The 19,264-nt window shown below is 49.6% G+C and overlaps 1 protein-coding gene across 1 annotated transcript; it reads left to right on the plus strand.

The window, feature by feature from the left end:
• The first annotated feature begins 279 nt into the window (after nucleotides 1-279).
• PCMTD2 (protein-L-isoaspartate (D-aspartate) O-methyltransferase domain containing 2) lies at nucleotides 280-17,031 on the plus strand. The gene is given in 7 exon segments (XM_040331667.1): nucleotides 280-385; nucleotides 5,860-6,010; nucleotides 6,013-6,192; nucleotides 9,859-9,961; nucleotides 10,840-11,011; nucleotides 13,931-14,054; nucleotides 15,221-17,031. Coding segments are annotated over 6 exon segments (1,086 nt in total). The 5' UTR covers nucleotides 280-385; nucleotides 5,860-5,886; the 3' UTR covers nucleotides 15,604-17,031.
• Nucleotides 17,032-19,264: the final 2,233 nt, after the last annotated feature.

Consider the following 19,264-nt stretch of genomic DNA (forward strand, 5'->3'; position numbering starts at 1 on the left):
CTCCGGGCCCCTTACAGGTGTACTGCCTGTACCCCCCTGATGGCGGCCCTGAGGATAAGTACATGGCCCTCCACACATCAATCCATTGATCCCGACAGAAGTGTATTTTCTACGGACTGTCCCTTTAAATTAAAGGTCCCCGCGAGCGCTGGACACGTGACTGCATGGGCGGCTCTCCCAGCGCTGCCGAAAGGGCGGGGTTACGGACCAATACAGAGCACGTGACACGTACACTGGCGGCGCAGCAGCAGCAGCTTAGAGGGGCGGGCAGGGGGCGGTGCCCGGGATAAAGAAGTCACCCCCTCCCTCCCTCTATAGCGTCTATAGTGACGTCACGGCTGGTCAGCTGGTGGAGAGTGGTTGTCGCTGTGCGGGCTGAGCTGAGGTAAGGAGAGCGCCCCCCCTCCCCCCCCATACACCCGGTACGGGGCCCACAGGGGAGCGGGGTGCGGGGACCGGGGGGGGGGAGAGGTCCTTCGGGTTCTAGCGGAGGGGGCGGGGCTTGTCTGTGTTGTTGTCTCTGAAGTAGTGAGCGAGGATGGAGGTGGGAGGAGCCTGAGGTCCCTTCTATGGGGGAGGGGAGCAACAACAAGTGTGAGAGACACCACTGTACTGGGAGGGGCCTGGACTGTACTGGGGGTGACAGTGAGTGGGAGGGGCCTGGACTGTACTGGGGTGTCAGTGAGTGGGAGGGGCCTGGACTGTACTGGGGTGTCAGTGAGTGGGAGGGGCCTGGACTGCACTGGGGTGTGTGTCAGTGAGTGGGAGGGGCCTGGACTGTACTGGGGTGTCAGTGAGTGGGAGGGGCCTGGACTGTACTGGGGTGTCAGTGAGTGGGAGGGGCCTGGACTGTACTGGGGTGTCAGTGAGTGGGAGGGGCCTGGACTGTACTGGGGTGTCAGTGAGTGGGAGGGGCCAGGACTGCACTGGGGTGTCAGTGAGTGGGAGGGGTCAGGACTGTACTGGGGTGTCAGTGAGTGGGAGGGACCTGGACTGCACTCTACTGGGGTGTCAGTGAGTGGGAGGGGTCAGGACTGCACTGGGGTGTCAGTGAGTGGGAGGGGTCAGGACTGTACTGGGGTGTCAGTGAGTGGGAGGGGCCAGGACTGTACTGGGGTGTCAGTGAGTGGGAGGGGTCAGGACTGTACTGGGGTGTCAGTGAGTGGGAGGGGTCAGGACTGTACTGGGGTGTCAGTGAGTGGGAGGGACCTGGACTGTACTGGGGTGCCAGTGAGTGGGAGGGGTCAGGACTGTACTGGGGTGTCAGTGAGTGGGAGGGACCTGGACTGCACTGTACTGGGGTGTCAGTGAGTGGGAGGGGCCTGGACTCTACTGGGGTGTCAGTGAGTGGGAGGGGTCAGGACTGTACTGGGGTGCCAGTGAGTGGGAGGGGCCAGGACTGCACTGGGGTGTCAGTGAGTGGGAGGGGTCAGGACTGTACTGGGGTGTCAGTGAGTGGGAGGGGCCTGGACTCTACTGGGGTGTCAGTGAGTGGGAGGGGCCAGGACTGTACTGGGGTGTCAGTGAGTGGGAGGGGCCTGGACTGTACTGGGGTGACAGTGAGTGGGAGGGACCTGGACTGGGGTGTCAGTGAGTGGGAGGGGCCAGGACTGTACTGGGGTGTCAGTTAGTGGGAGGAGCCAGGACTGCACTGTACTGGGGTGTCAGTGAGTGGGAGGGGTCAGGACTGCACTGGGGTGTCAGTGAGGGGGAGGGGGCAGGACTGTACTGGGGTGCCAGTGAGTGGGAGGGGCCAGGACTGCACTGGGGTGTCAGTGAGTGGGAGGGGTCAGGACTGTACTGGGGTGTCAGTGAGTGGGAGGGACCTGGACTGCACTGTACTGGGGTGTCAGTGAGTGGGAGGGGCCTGGACTCTACTGGGGTGTCAGTGAGTGGGAGGGGCCAGGACTGTACTGGGGTGTCAGTGAGTGGGAGGGGCCTGGACTGTACTGGGGTGACAGTGAGTGGGAGGGACCTGGACTGGGGTGTCAGTGAGTGGGAGGGGCCAGGACTGTACTGGGGTGTCAGTTAGTGGAGGAGCCAGGACTGTACTGGGGTGACAGTGAGTGGGAGGAGCCAGGACTGTACTGGGGTGCCAGTGAGTGGGAGGGGCCTGGACTGTACTGGGGTGTCAGTGAGTGGGAGGAGCCAGGACTGTACTGGGGTGTCAGTGAGTGGGAGGGGCCTGGACTGTACTGGGGTGTCAGTGAGTGGGAGGAGCCAGGACTGCACTGGGGTGTGTCAGTGAGTGGGAGGGGCCAGGACTGGAGTTGCAGTGAGTGGGAGGGGCCAGTATTGGGGGGCGGTATCTGTGAGGAGGACTGGGACTGCACAGTATTGGGGAGTTTCCTTTTCTGATGACCTCCCCCTCCTCTCCAATCAGAGTCCCCCTTAGCCTGTCTAGCAGTGTGTTGTGCCCGGTCATCAGTGATTGGAGGTTCCTCAGTCATGTGACTGGTCCTGGCTGAGCTCTCCGTCCTGTGTATATATATGTGTGTGTCCCCAAAAGCCCCCCCCCCCCCGGTCACCAGAGGACACCGTGCACTCCTCCCCTCCCCCATCCTGACACCTTGTCACAGTACAAGTGTGAAAACCAACATCAAGAACACCCCTCCCCCTTCCCCCCCCCCCTCCTTCCTCCCCCCCCCCCCCTCTGTAAATAGTCTGCAGACTTCATGAAGTGCTCAGTGTGGACTCTGCCCCCCCCCCCCCCCCCCCGGGATTCTTCTGCTTCCTGATAAAGATACATTGTTTTTATTTATTCTCTAATAATCATAGAGGTGACAAAGATTACCCCCCTCCACATACTGACACTGCACCCCCCCCCCCCCCTCCACATACTGACACTGCACCCCTCCCCCCCCTCCACATACTGACACTGCACCCCCTCCCCCCCTCCACATACTGACACTGCACCCAGGGACCCCCCCTCCACATACTGACACTGCACCCCTCCCCCCCTCCACATACTGACACTGCACCCCCTCCCCCCCTCCACATACTGACACTGCACCCAGGGACCCCCCCTCTTCCCACATACTGACACTGCACCCTGCGGGACCCCCCCTCCACATACTGACCACTGCACCCCCCCCCCCCCTCCACATACTGACACTGCACCCAGGGACCCCCCCTCTTCCACATACTGACACTGCACCCTGGGGACCCCCCCTCCACATACTGACACTGCACCCAGGGGACCCCCCCCTTCCACATACTGACACTGCACCCAGGGGACCCCCCCCCCTCCACATACTGACACTGCACCCAGGGGACCCCCCCTCCACATACTGACCCTGCACCCAGGGACCCCCCCCCCTCCACATACTGACACTGCACCCAGGAACCCCCCCTCTTCCACATACTGACACTGCACCCAGGGGACCCCCCCTCCACATACTGACACTGCACCCAGGGACCCCCCCTCTTCCACATACTGACACTGCACCCAGGGGACCCCCCCCCCCTCCACATACTGACACTGCACCCAGGGACCCCCCCCTCTTCCACATACTGACACTGCACCCAGGGACCCCCCCCTCCACATACTGACACTGCACCCAGGGACCCCCCCTCTTCCACATACTGACACTGCACCCAGGGACCCCCCCCCCCCTCCACATACTGACACTGCACCCAGGGACCCCCCCCCCCTCCACATACTGACACTGCACCCAGGAACCCCCCCCTCTCCACATACTGACACTGCACCCAGGGACCCCCCCCTCTTCCACCATACTGACACTGCAACCCAGGGGACCCCCCCCCCCCTCCACATACTGACACTGCACCCAGGGACCCCCCCTCTTCCACATACTGACACTGCACCCAGGGACCCCCCCCTCCACATACTGACACTGCACCCAGGGACCCCCCCCTCTTCCACATACTGACACTGCACCCAGGGACCCCCCCCCTCCACATACTGACACTGCAACCCAGGGACCCCCCCCTCTTCCACATACTGACACTGCACCCAGGGACCCCCCCTCTTCCACATACTGACACTGCACCCAGGGGACCCCCTCCACATACTGACACTGCACCCAGGGGACCCCCCCCTCTTCCACATACTGACACTGCACCCAGGGCCCCCCCCTCTTCCACATACTGACACTGCACCCAGGGGACCCCCCCCCCCTCCACATACTGACACTGCACCCAGGGACCCCCCCCTCTTCCACATACTGACACTGCACCCAGGGACCCCCCCCCTCCACATACTGACACTGCACCCAGGGACCCCCCCATCCTCCACATACTGAAACTGCACCCAGGGACCCCCCTCCACATACTGACACTGCACCCAGGGGACCCCCTCCCACATACTGACACTGCACCCCAGGGGACCCCCCCCCCTCCACATACTGACACTGCACCCAGGGACCCCCCCCCTCCACATACTGACACTGCACCCAGGGGACCCCCCCTCTTCCACATACTGACACTGCACCCAGGGGACCCCCCCTCCACATACTGACACTGCACCAGGGACCCCCCCCATCCTCCACATACTGAAACTGCACCCAGGGACCCCCCTCCACATACTGACACTGCACCCAGGGGACCCCCTCCACATACTGACACTGCACCCAGGGGACCCCCCCCCCTCCACATACTGACACTGCACCCAGGGAACCCCCCCCCCTCCACATACTGACACTGCACCCAGGGACCCCCCCCCCTCCACATACTGACACTGCACCCAGGGACCCCCCCTCTTCCACATACTGACACTGCACCCAGGGGACCCCCCCTCCCCCTCCACATACTGACACTGCACCCAGGGACCCCCCCCCCCCTCCACATACTGACACTGCACCCAGGGGACCCCCCCTCTTCCACATACTGACACTGCCCCCAGGAGACCCCCCCCCCCCTCCACATACTGACACTGCACCCAGGGACCCCCCCTCTTCCACATACTGACACTGCACCCAGGGGACCCCCCCCCTCCACATACTGACACTGCACCCAGGGGACCCCCCCTCCCCCTCCACATACTGACACTGCAGCCCCCCCCCTCCACATACTGACACTGCACCCAGGGACCCCCCCTCCCCCTCCACATACTGACACTGCACCCAGGTATTCACAAAGCACTTGCCTCCTAAGTTACGGCGGCGTAGCGTAAATAGGCCGGCCTAAGCGTGCCTAATTCAAATGTGGAACAGGGGGGCGTGTTTTATGTTAATGACTGGTGACCCCACGTGATTGACGTTTTTAATGAACGGCGCATGCGCCATCCAGGGACATATCCCAGTGTGCATTGCTCCAAAGTACGCCGTTTTGACGTGAACGTAAATTACGTCCAGCCCGATTCGCGTACAACTTACGCAAATGACGTAAAAAGATAGGCTTGTTCCGATGTCCATACTTTGCATGGGCTGCGCCACCTAGGGAGCAGCTTTTATCTTTATGCCGGCGTATATCTCTTACGTAAACGGCGTAACTAATTGCGACGGGCGCACGTACGTTCGTGAATCGGCGTATCTTGCTCATTTGCATATTCGACGCGGAAAACAACGGAAGTGCCACCTAGCGGCCAGCGTAAATATGCACCCTAAGATACGACGGTGTAGGAGACTTACGCCGCTCGTATCTTAGCCTAATTTAAGCGTAATCTGGTTTCCAGAATACGCTTAAATTTCCGACGGCGTATCTACTGATACGCCGGCGTAAACGTCTCTGAATCCAGCTAATAGAAACGAGACCAAAAAGATATTTCAAGGGTTCCTCTGTTAAAAAGGCTGCTCTAGGACCACCATGACTCTAGGCCTCCAAATTAAACCCCCCCACCAATAACTCGCTGTAATGAAATCCTATTGGTCGTTGGCTTACCTATATTCTCTTTTGCAGATTAGGCAAGTCACAAGTCTAATCGCCATGGGAGGGGCTGTGAGTGCCGGAGAGGACAATGACGACTTAATCGATAACTTGAAAGAAGCGCAGTACATTCGCACCGAGGAGGTGGAGCAGGCTTTTCGAGCCATTGACCGGGCCGACTACTACCTGAGGAATTTAAGGAGAATGCCTATAAGGACTTGGCGTGGAAGCACGGGAACATTCACCTTTCCGCACCGTGCATTTATTCCGAAGTGATGGAGGCGTTGGAACTCCAGCCAGGACTGTCCTTCCTCAATCTGGGCAGTGGGACCGGCTACCTCAGCACAATGGTTGGGTTAATCTTGGGTAAGCCAAACCTCTATTGGTCTTCAAATACATCGGTATCCTGTCCTGCCATCTTTCTATTCATTGGGCTGGCGGAAGTAGACCCATCCATAAAACCGTTTCATTTCCGGAATTGTAACACTCCCATTGGTTGTGCTCTCAACCAAACTGTCAAACCATCCAATGGCGGGTGTCATAACTGATCACATGTGCAGCATCATTAGGGTTGTACCGATACTAGTATCGGGACCGATACCGAGCATTTGCGCGAGTACTTGTACTCACGCAAATGCTGCCGATGCCCTGTCCGATACTTGTCTATTGACGAGAGGGGGGGGAGGAGAGTGGTCGGGGGGCGGAGAGCAGAGCGGGTAGCAAGCGGCTGTAATAAGTTCTTACTGTCTTCTCTCATGTCGCGCTGTTCCCAGTGACCCCTCCCCTCCTCTCCTCTCGTTGTATGCTTGTGACATCATCTGAGATGGACAAGAGGAGAGGAGGGGCCGCCGGGGAATAGCGCAACATGATAAGAGGATAGTAAGGACTTATTACAGATATGAGCCGCTTCCTGCGCTACTCTTCATTAAAGGAAACTGAAAGGAAAGTGTTCCCTGCTGTGAGCAGTACCCTGTGCCCTGCCGTGTTCAGTACCCTGATGTGCCCTGCCATGCCCAGTGCCCTGCCATGCCTAGTACCCTGATGTGCCCTGCCCAGTACCCTGTACTCTGATGTGCCCTGCCGTTCCCAGTACCCTGATGTGCCCAGTACCATGTGTTCTGCCGTGCCCAGTACCCTTATGTGCCCCATACCCTGTGCCCAGTACCCTTATGTGCCCCATACCCTGTGCCCAGTACCCTGATGTGCACCATACCCAGTACCCTGATGTGACCTGTCGTGGCCCAGCACCCTGATGTGCCCAGCACCCTGATGTGCCCGGTACCCTGTGTCCAGTACCCTGATGTGCACCATACCCTGTGCCCACTGACCACCAATGTAAGAGAAATTCTTAAATTTGAAAACTGTCACATGAAAAAGTATCGGTATTCGGTATCAGTGAGTACACGAAAAATAGTATCAGAACTTGTACTCGGTCCTAAAAAAGTGGTATCGGGACAACCCTAAGCATCATGGCAGTTGTACATGAAACAGAGGCCAAGATGGCAGCTTCCTTGGCTGAAAACAATTGGGGAGGGGGGGGGGGGGTTTACTTCCACTTTAAATCCTGAAATTCTTCCAAGGTCCCTGTAGAAGCAGCCCTGCGAGGCTTCTAATGAAGGTGGAGAATATTCTATCTGTAAGACTATATAAATGTCCAGTATCTAGTCTGTACAAGAAAATATGTGTATACTTGCCTAATCTAAAGCCTCATACACACGATCAGACTTCCGATTGACATTACCGTGGACCTTGGCCCAAAGGGGCGTTGACCGTGAACTTTTTCTGCATACACACGGCAGCACTTTTTCCGCCAACATTCACAAAATCACGTGTTTTTTTCAGCTCTTTACCGCCACACTCTGGGCAACTTCTGCTATTGTTGTCGGATGTTTAGCATTGGTTCTGAGCATGCGTGTTTGTACTTTTGGAATTTAGTCTGATGAACTTGTGTACACACGATCGGATTTGCTCCATCGGACATTGGTTGCCGGAAAGTTTGTCTTCTCTGACAGGGAACATTTGTCCGATAAAAAAGTTTGTCCGATGGAGCGTACACGCGGTCGGATTGTCCGCTAAAACAGGTCCGTTGTCAAAAAGTCTGATCTTGTGTATGGGCCTCGAGTGCTCTGGTCCGATCACATCCTTCAGCGAAGACGATAGAACCGTGATCATGGCTGCAGTGCCTGGACGGTGATGTCAACCATAGACTTGCTATGGGGCATCTATTGTCGGATGTCACTCCTCTACCCTGAAGCCGGCGCTGGGAGCCAATCAATCGCCTGACCTGATCCTTGTATCCTTGGATTAGGCAAGCATACACCTCTTTCATTTACAGCAGGGGTAGGCAACCTGGGGCCCTCCAGCTGTTGCAGAACTACAAGTCCCATCATGCCTCTGGGAGTAATTGTAACTGCCAACCTTGCAGAGCCTCATGGAATGTAGTTCCACAACAGCTGGAGGTCCTCAGGTTGCCTACCCATGATTTACAGGATAGTTAGTATAGTGCAGGGATAAGCAATTAGCGGCCCTCCAGCTGTTGCAAAACTACAAGTCCCATCATGCCTCTAGGTGTCATGCTTGTGGCTGTCAGAATCTTGCTATGCCTCATGGGACTTGTAGTTCTGCAACAGCTGGAGGTCCACTATTTGCATATCCCTGGTATAGGGCTTAGTATTATCCTGGACTTCTCTTGCATAGGATGGGGGGGGGGGGGGGGAGAGATTGTATTAGCCTGGACTTCCTTAACATAGGTTGAGAAAAAATGCCTGGGGCTCTGTTGGAGCAATTTCCCCTAACTTCCTGCCCAGGTGACACCGTCTTTCACAGACAGGAAGTGAGCGAAAATCTGCAACCGGAACGCAACTATAAAAAAATCTGGCAGGCGTTTTAGTTTTCCCCTGGTGCTGTTGGTGACTTTCTTTCACTTTCTGTCTCATAAAATGTCAGCAGGACAGGAAGTTAAGGGGAAATCTCTCTAAACTGAGCCCCAAGATTTTTTTTGTGGCTGGGAACACGCAAACATATTGTGGAAATACGCATTTAAAATATAATCTAAAGCCAAAGGGCCAGATCCACAAAGATCTGCCTATCTTTAAGGCAGGCGTAGCGTATCTCAGATACACTACGCCGCCGTAACTTACAGCGTAGTTTCCGTATCCACGAAGAATTTGCGGCGTAGTGTTAATGTGTCGGCGTAAGGGCGCGTAATTCAAATGACAAAAATGTGGGCGTGTTTTGTTAATTCAACTTGACCCCACGTAAATGACGTTTTTTTTTAACGGCGCATGCGCCGTCCGTGGGGGTATCCCAGTGCGCATGCTCGAAATCACGTCGCATATAGTCAGTGCTTTTGAAGTGAACGTAATTTACGCAAAGCCCTATTCGCGAACGTTTTGCGTAAACAACGGAAAATTCGACGCTGGCCCGACGTCCATACTTAACATTGCGTACGCCTCATAGAGCAGGGGTAACGTTACGCCGAAAAAAGCCTTACATAAACAACGTAAAAAAATGCGCCGGGCGGACGTACGTTCTGAGAATCGGCGTATCTAGCTCATTTGCATACTCTACGCGGAAAACAACGGAAGCGCCACCTAGCGGCCAGCGGAAATATGCACCTTAGATCCGACGGTGTACTAAGACGTACGTCAGTTGGATCTAGCCCACATTCTGGCGTATCTTGTTTTGTGGATACAAAACAAAGATACGACGGGGCATCGTAGAACTTACGCGGCGTATCAATAGATACGCCGACGTAACTTCTTTGTGGATCTGGCCCAAAGTGTTGTGTATTGTATTTAAATACACTTTTACGATCAACCTCAAAATCCACTTCCTAACAAAGCTCACGTGCCGCTTCCTTCTTCCTGTACCTTCCTATTTCGAAGTGTATTGTTTGCTCCAAAACAGGTGCTCTTTATGGAAGCTGGCGCTTGCTGGTATGATTACCATGTACACAACGCTTTGGTGTGAAATTGTGGGGAAAGAATGGGGACCGTGTGACAACATTAACCGTTCCTTCTGTGCCCTCAGGACCATTTGGCATCAATCATGGTGTTGAGCTTCACCAAGATGTCATTGAATATGCCAAGCAAAAGTTGGAACAGTTTGTCCGCACCAGCGACAGCTTTGACAGGTAAGGCTTCCTCGGTGAGGAGGAGGGATCTTCAAAGGGAACCTATCAGGGCAGAGGTAAGGTGGTGGCCGTTGGTGGTAGAGATGCAGAATCTAAGCCAGGGGTGGGCAACCTCGGGCCCGCCAGATGTTGCAGAACTACAAGTTCCATCATGCCTCTGGCAGTAATTGTAACTACCAGCCTTGCAATGCCTCATGGGAAATGTAGTTGCACAGCAGCTGGAGGGCCCCAGGTTGCCTACTCCTGATCTAAGCTGTTATGCTGGTTCTTGTTTAACTCCATAGTAAGTTCTGGACCTGGAAAAAGTACGCAGGTCATGGTTTCCTGACAAATCTATGGCTGCATACTTCTAGAACTGAGTATTTATCTCTGGCTTCACCTCCCTTAACAATCGGATCACTTGTGCTCAGCTGGTATCGGGTAAGGACTCCGCCTACACATAGCACTTGGTCACTTTGGCAGCAGATAAGGGATTGGGTCACCTGATGTAGCCTTGTGTGTGTGCGCTCCCAAACTTGGTTACAGAAACTCGGGGGGGCTCTGTATATCAGGGGGTCTCAAACTGGCGGCCCTCCAGCTGCTACAAAACTACAAGTCCCATCATGCCTCTGCCTGTGGGAGTCATACTTGTAACTGTCATCCTTGCAATGCCTCATGGGACTTGTAGTTTCACAAAAGCTGGAGGGCCACCAGTTTGAGACCCTTGCTGTATATAAATGCTAGCATCTATTCTCGAGTTTGCACTTGGGGCCCATCTCTCCTTTCTTACCATGTTGGACCTTCCTCTCCCCACACCGATCGGTTCACAACCACGCTGGATCATCAATGGGGAGGGAGGCAGTCCCATCATTTCTTGTGTCTCTCTCTCTCCTTTCCAGGTTTGAGTTCTGTGAGCCTTCCTTTGTGGCTGGAAACTGCCTAGACATCTCTCTGGAGTCGTCCGCCTATGATCGCGTCTACTGCGGAGCCGGCGTGCAGAAGGAGCATGAAGATTACATGAAGAATCTACTGAAAGTGGGCGGGATTCTTGTCATGCCGCTGGAGGAAAAGGTAGTTCCCATTTAACATTTACAGCTCATCAGATGGCTTTGTGAGAGAATCGGTTTATTGCTATAAAGTGGAACCCTCGGATTACGAGCATAATCCGTTCCAGGAGAATGCTCGTAATCCAAAATACTCACGTGTCAAAGCGAGTTTCCCCATTGAAGTCAATGGAAATGAAAATAATTTGTTCTGCATTGACTTCAATGGCATGCAATACCACATGCGGCCTAGGGGGGGCGCCGGAGAGCCTCGGAAACGGACGGAAAGGCCGAAGGACACCTCGGAAAGACTCCGTTCCCGAGGTCAGCCGAGCCTACATGCATACAGGAAATTGGTATAAAAAATAAAAGGGACCTAAATGTATTGGCGATACTACTAAAATATAAAGAGCACACCTAGAGCACATATAGCACTGGATAGATTAATGGCAGGGAGCCCACCCCTCCTTTAAAGGTTCCAGGACACCCAACAAGGGCACAATGACAGCTAAAGGTATCCTATAGGTATTGCTATATGTGCTCCAATTTGGGAGACTTTTAGAAATGATAGGACTGCAGTACATTGGGGTGTCTTGACCTGGCCCTTGCGGTATATACACACAGGTTTTCAAATGTGTGACTAAACCCATTGTTTGTAAGGTGAACTGTTAGATGGGGTTTTTTTTTTTTTTTTTTTTGCAGGCTAGCCGGTAAGTGTGCTGGGAATTTTAGTTTGTTTTTGATGTGCGTTGCCTTTCCATGTGCTCCTTGCTGCAAAGGCTAGTTATAGGTTGGGGTGGTTGCCTTTTGCCTGTACAGTTGGTTGAATTTGATGCAGGGATGCAATGGACACATTCAGCTGCTATGGTGTCCAGTGCGTCCCTTTATCTTTAAGGAGAGGAACTCCTGCCCTCCATCTATCCATTATTATTATATATGCGCTCCAATTTGGGAGACTCTCAAAATAATAGTTAGGATTGCAGTACACTGGGGTGCCTGGACATGACCTCTGCAGCTTAGACCTGCTTTCTTAATGTGTGCAACTAAACCCCCCCCCCCGGGGGTAAGGGGAACTGTGAGGGTCAATGTTTTTGCAGACTAGCTGGTAAGAGCTGGGAGTTTTTGTTTGTCCTTAAAGGGGAGTTCCACCCACAATTTCACTTTTTAAATATAAATACCCCTGTAATACACAAGCTTAATGTATTCTAGTAAAGTTAGTCTGTAAACTAAGGTCCGTTTTGTTAGGTTGTTACAGCATTTAGATAGTTTTTAATCTAGAAATAGACCGTGGCCATCTTAAGTGTGGGCATCATGAAGCCAGACTGTATGACTTCCTGGATTTCAGCTTTGCATATCTCGCACATGCTCAGTGCACAAGCAATGTAATAGGTTTCAGTCAGGTTTGCAAGGACTACTGGGAAACATGATGCCTATCCCAGAAACCCTTGCAAATAGCCTAGGCTAATAAGGAGGAGGAAGTAATGAAGGACTACAAAATAAAGGTATTTACAAGCAACAAATTAAATAAAAATTGTCCATTCTGAACACTATGAGATTAGAGCATGCAGCACAGACAAACATAAAAAAATGGGTGGAACTCCACTTTAAGATGTGAACATACAGTACAGACCAAAAGTTTGGACACACCTTCTCATTCAAAGAGTTTTCTTTATTTTCATGACTATGAAAATTGTAGATTCACACTGAAGGCATCAAAACTATGAATGAACACATGTGGAATTATACATAACAAAAAAGTGTGAAACAACTGAACATATATTTCATATTCTAGGTTCTTCAAAGTGGACACCTTTTGCAGCAGACACATCTCTAGAACTGTTAAGAGGAGACTGTGTAAATATTTGGATTTGGACTTGTTTGGTATATTTGGATAATATATGTGGATTTGTTTCGTATATTAGGATTCCGTTTCGTTTATTTGGATTCGTATTGTATATTTGGATTTAAAACAAAAAAGCCAGAAGACTTAGACGGCTAATCCCCCCCGTTGAAGTCCTGTCGTGACGAAACGATCGTAGGGTGCCGTGACGTCATCGCGTTCCGTCCTGAGCATCGGCGGTGTTTTGCCTAAGTAGCGAGAGGCATCGGAGAGGAGATACTACAGCTCCTCAGCACATGTTATGCTGTGTGAATCAGGCCTTCATGGTAGAATATCTGCTAGGAAACCACTGCTAAAAGGCAACAAGCAGAAGAGACTTGTTTGGGCTAAAGAACACAAGGAATGGACATTAGACCAGTGGAAATCTGTGCTTTGGTCTGATGAGTCCAAACTTGAGATCTTTGGTTCCAACCCCCGTGTCTTTGTGCGACGCAGAAAAGGTGAACGGATGGACTCTACATGCCTGGTTCCCACTGTGAAGCATGGAGGAGGAGGTGTGATGGTGTGGGGGTGCTTTGCTGGTGACACTGTTGGGGATTTATTCAAAATTGAAGGCATACTGAACCAGCATGGCTAACACAGCATCTTGCAGCGGCATGCTATTCCATCCGGTTTGCGTTTAGTTGGACCATCATTTATTTTTCTACAGGACAATGACCCCAAACACACCTCCAGGCTGTGTAAGGGCTATTTGACCAAGAAGGAGAGTGATGGGGTGCTGTGCCAGGTGACTACCTCTTGAGGCTCATCAAGAGAATGCCAAGAGTGTGCCAAGCAGTAATCAAAGCAAAAGGTGGCTACTTTGAAGAACCTAGAATATGAAATATATTTTCCGTTGTTTCACACTTTTTTGTTATGTATAATTCCACATGTGTTACTTCATAGTTTTGATGCCTTCAGTGTGAATCTACAATTTTCATAGTCATGAAAATAAAGAAAACTCTTTGAATGAGAAGGTGTGTCCAAACTTTTGGTCTGTACTGTATACATTTTTAGCTAGCCAGCAAATATTCTTGTATCTCAATGTTTCTCTTATTTCTGACCTAGCTGACAAAGATCACACGGACTGGATCTTCAAGCTGGGAGACTGAGAAGATCTTGGCTGTGTCGTTTGCTCCTCTTGTACAGCCCAGTAAATCCGACATGGTGAAGAGGCAACCTCTCAATCTCCGTAAGTTTAAAAATTGCAACTCTGTAAAACCTTGCCCATTTGCCATTGTTTTGCCCATTTGTTTTAACCTAAAATGGAAATCCAGATAGAACTTGGAGCTTGGTAGGAAGCAGAAAAGGGTTTGGAGGTCTGTCTGGTGGTTGTTGCTGTGTTCCTGTCCTGTAGATTGCCCCTTACATTGGTGGTCAGTGGGAAGAATGTCCCTTACATTGGTGGTCAGTGGGAAGAATGTCCCTTACATTGGTGATCAGTGGGAAGAATGTCCCTTACATTGGTGATCAGTGGGAAGAATGTCCCTTACATTGGTGATCAGTGAGAAGAATGTCCCTTACATTGGTGATCAGTGGGAAGAATGTCCCTTACATTGGTGGTCAGTGGGAAGAATGTCCCTTACATTGGGGGTCAGTGGGAAGAATGCTCTTTACATTGGGGGTCAGTGGGAAGAATGCTCTTTACATTGGGGGTCAGTGGGAAGAATGCTCTTTACATTGGGGGTCAGTGGGAAGAATGCTCTTTACATTGGAGGTCAGTGGGAAGAATGCTCTTTACATTGGAGGTCAGTGGGACGAATGTTCCTTACATTGGGGGTCAGTGGGAAGAATGCTCCTTACATTGGGGGTCAGTGGGAAGAATGCTCTTTTCATTGGGGGTCAGTGGGAAGAATGCTCTTTACATTGGGGGTCAGTGGGAAGAATGCTCTTTACATTGGGGGTCAGTGGGAAGAATGCTCTTTACATTGGTGATCAGTGGGAAGAATGTTCCTTACATTGGGGGTCAGTGGGACGAATGTTCCTTACATTGGGGGTCAGTGGGAAGAATGTTCCTTATATTGAGTGAAAATTCCCCACCCCTTACAGATTGCTATAAAAATCATTAGTGTCTTGTCAAAGGGGCAGCAATCACTCAAGGAGCCCCTAACCATTTGTGGTTGAACCCTAGTCTAGAAAAGTCTGTTCTAATGGATTCTGTCAGTATATTCCTTTCCTATTATGACATTTGACAAGTTGCAGTGGGCCCATAGTGGGTGGTGACTGAACCAGTGAACACACCATGTCATTTTACATGCTTAGTTTTTAGGCCCATTTAGTGGAAAGCGCTAGCAGGGCAGCCTGGTGCAAGCCATATCACGTTCTATCAAATTGTGTCTCCTCGTTCTTACTCCTTAGCCTTACCAAACGTGCGCACTCTGCAAGACCTGGCCCGCATTGTTATCAGAGGCCGCATTAAGAAGACCATCAACCAAGAAACCAGAACCAGAGGGAGCGCGGTGCTGAAAAGCCAGCCTCGTTACAAGCGCAAACGCCTACGAAGGCGCCGAATGGGGACCATCGTCTTCCTAGACAAAGAGGTCTTCGCCAGCCAGATCCCAAACCCATTCGACGACAACAACAATTATGAAGAAGCCGAAACCGATCTACGGGAGGAGGAGGAGAAGGTGGTCTACGACATGAAAGCCGATCCGCCGGTCAACTTTCTCAGAGAGAAAATCCTCAGCCTTCCTCTGCCGGACCCTCTGAAAAACTACCTGCTCTATTACAGAGAGAAGTGAATGCTGGGTATTTTTTTTTCTTTTTTTCTTGCAGGCCAAGCCTGAGGCCCCCTCATAGGGCTTTTGTAGACTTGTCATCTCCACCCCAAGATGTGCGTGTGGATGATCATCCTTTTCTGGTTTTGTGGAGTCTGACCAACGTTTTGCTCGTGTTTTTCCTGCCAGCTGAGTAATAAAGTTTTCACATTTCAAAAGGAAAAATGGCCGCAGACCCAGAGAATCTGTGCCTAAAAGATCCTTGCTTCCGGTGCAGGGTTTGGATCCTTCTAGAGTACGTTCTTCCAAGACCTTCTTGAGCATAGTGTGCTAATCATTTTCTGGAATTTAGCAAAGTAACGTCCAGCCAATGTTGAGGGTTGGGTGGCTGTGAACATCGTGGCGTCTTTCATGTCAAAGGACTTTGCGCTTTTTTTTTTGGAAGACCCTTTTCCGGATTTTTGGAAGACTTTAGAGGTTGTTCATGGGCTTGAGCCAAGGTGGAAGTTATGATTTTTGTCCCCAACTTATACTAGAGGTCAGTGCATGGAGCCTTCCATGGTAAACTAGTTTATTACTTCTGCATTTCCGACTCCTTTTGTTGCTTTGGACCAATGGCCTCCTGAACCTCCAACGAGGAGAATGGCCTCCTGAACCTCCAACGAGGAGAATGGCCTCCTGAACCTCCAACGAGGAGAATGGCCTCCTGAACCTCCAAAGAGGACAATGTTGAGACGCCTTCAAAGCAGAACTTTCCAGACCCAACATCCATGATACAGGAGTAAATTTGTTTAATAAGTAGAAGCTTCCTTGTGTCTTGCTTAACAGTAACACACTTTAAAGTGCCAGCCTTGCCAACTTTAACAAGTAGTGTGTGGTTTTTGTTTTTGTTTTTTGTTCTTCTGGTCAAAAAATGATTTTTTTTTTTATAGTGATTATTAGGTGTAAGGTTATACGGAAAACACCCCTCCCTCTATATTTATAAGAGCTGTTTAAATTGCAATTTTTTTTTTCTTCCTATACGAAGGGTGGGGTGCGACTTATTAATATTAGTTGGTTAGCTAAATGCAAGGTATGTTGCAGATGATAAACGAAATGCAGCTTATGGTGTGTCCCTTTTTTTTTCACTTGTTTATGGCTTCAAAAGTTCACAACAATATTTTGCGGTATGTTTTATTAATAATAAAAAAAGTTTTCCAATGTTTAATGTTGCCATGCTAGCTGCAGTGCTCACCAACTTGCAGTCTGTTGCAGTTCTCCCATCTAGCCACAAGAGGGGGGCGTGTCTGGAGTAATCTCGGTTCGGTATGTTGCAGATGATAAACAAACTGCAGCTCAACAATCATAGTGTGCCCTTTTCAGAGTCAGGAATGGCTTCAAATATTCACAACAATTTTTCGATGCATGTTTATTATTAATAATAATGATAATAAAAAGTTTTTCAATGTTTAATGTTGCCATGCTAGCTGTGGTGCTCATCAATTTGCAATCTGTTGCAGTTCTCCTGTCTAGCCACAAGAGGGGGGTAGGTCTGTTGTGTAACATGCTACATTGATGGATCATTTTCTGTTCTAGGACTTGGAACCGTTTTTTGCCAGCTGTTGTTGTTTGTGTGTTTTTGGCTTTTTTTTTTTTGTTTGTTTGTTTGTTTGTTTTATTTTAAGTCTGTGATGCAGAGTAATCGGTTAAAAAGCCCTTCTTTTTTTTTTTCCTGAACTCTCTAACCTATTCCGTTCCCAAAATGCTTGCCTTTTATTGGACGTGACTGACGGGCGCTCTTTCAGTGCCAAAGGTTCCATCGTAACTCTGTAATGTCGCATTGAAGTGTTGGGCTGAGGTTGTTTCTGAAAGCTTGATCTTATTATTTTCTCTTGTTTTATTTTTTCATAGTGTTTTTCTGTAGTGTTGTTTAAATAATACATGTTCGGGTTTTTTTTTTTTTTTTTCATAAGTGTGTTGTGTATTTATTTTTTTCTGTTCAATTGAATTGGTTATACCTCTTCTTTCTTTCTTTCTTTCTTTCTTTCTTTCTTTCTTTCTTTCTTTCTTTCTTTCTTTCTTTCTTTCTTTTTTTTTTTTTTTCTTTCTTTCTTTTTTTCTTTCTTCTTTCTTTTTTCCTTCTTTCTTTTTTACTTCCTTTTTTCTTCTTGTTTTCCTTCTCTTTTCTTTTCTTTTCTTTTCTTTTTTCCTTTTCTTCTTTTCTTCTTTTCTTTTTTCCTTTTCTTCTTTTCTTTTTCTCCTTTTTTTTTTTTTTTTCTTTTCTTCTTCTTTTTTTTTTTTTTTCTTTTTTTCTTTTCTTTTTTTTCCTTTTCTTCTTTTCTCTTGGCCACCTCTGCTCTCAACAGAAGCAATCCACTCCTAGTGTGTAGTCTGCAGCACAAGGCTCGTGTGTCTTCTCACACTAAACACAATATAGAAGAGTCGACAACTCCAAAGACCTTGATACATTTTTGCATTTGCCAAATATGAGCATTAAAAAAAAAAGCAAATCCTGGTGGGTTTTGGCATCAGCCATAGCCATTACTATCTATGACTAAGGTTCACGCCGAAACGCGTCAACTGTTGTTGCTTTTTAATGCTCATATGTAGCATATGTAGCATATATATATATATATATATATATATATATATATATATATATATGTTTTTTTTTTAATGCATCAAGGACTTTGGCATTGCCAGCTCATCTCTCCTATACCTCCTCTTTCAATACTTTATTCTAGAGATGCCTTGAAATTTCAGAGCTGCAAATTGTGTTATCAGCATTTTGCCAATAAGAGAAAAAGTGCTGATAATGGAGCTTAAGCCGCATGCGATTGTATTGTGCTTATGGTGTGTGTTTGTTTTTTTTTTTTTTTGTTTTTTTATTATAGGTCATGTGACTTAAAACCTGCATTAAAATCATAACTTGGGTTTGTTCTTGCTGCGTTTTTCAATGCATTTTAAGCAAGATTTCTAACTCCACAACAGGAAGCGCAATGGACCAGTGTGAAGTCATACATAGAATTTAAAGCGGAGCTCCGCTAAAAAAAAAAATATTAAAAGCCAGTAGCTGCTGACTTTTAATATTAGGACACTTACCTGTCCTGGAGTCCAGCGCTGTCCGCAGCAGAGGATGAGCGATCGCTCGTCACTCTGCTCCCCCCCCCCCTGCCATTCTCGGTGAGGGAACCAGGAAGTGAAGCGCTCCGGCTTCACTGCCCGGTTCCCTACGGCGCATGCGCGAGTCGCGCTACGCCTGCCGATTGGCTCCAGCTGTGTACTGGGAGCCAAGTGTTCCCAGTACACAATGGGGGGGAGGTGACGTCATGCCCGCAGTCTGCCCGAGACTGTGTGGCTGGAAGTGGGTGCAAATACCTGTCTTTACCTGTATCTGCACCCCCCTCCTGAAAGATGTCAAATGTGACACCGGAGGGGGGGGGGAGGGTTCCGATCAGCAGGAGTTCCACTTTAGGGTGGAGAACCGCTTTAAAGGAATACATTTTTTCGTGAGCTTTTCTTGCGCTAATAAATTCATATTAATTACAAAGTTGTGTATGTAATAAAAATGTTATATATAATTATATTCATGATATTAAATTAAGTGTCAATTTATTGTCGGAACCCTTTTTAGTGCGAGAAAGGCTCAAGAAAAATGCATCCTTTTTTAAATTCTGTGTCTTCATACTGGTCCTTTTTGTGGTGT

The sequence above is a fragment of the Rana temporaria genome, chromosome 12 (genome assembly GCF_905171775.1).
Source record: "Rana temporaria chromosome 12, aRanTem1.1, whole genome shotgun sequence".
In the NCBI taxonomy this organism is placed as follows: Eukaryota; Metazoa; Chordata; class Amphibia; order Anura; family Ranidae; genus Rana; species Rana temporaria.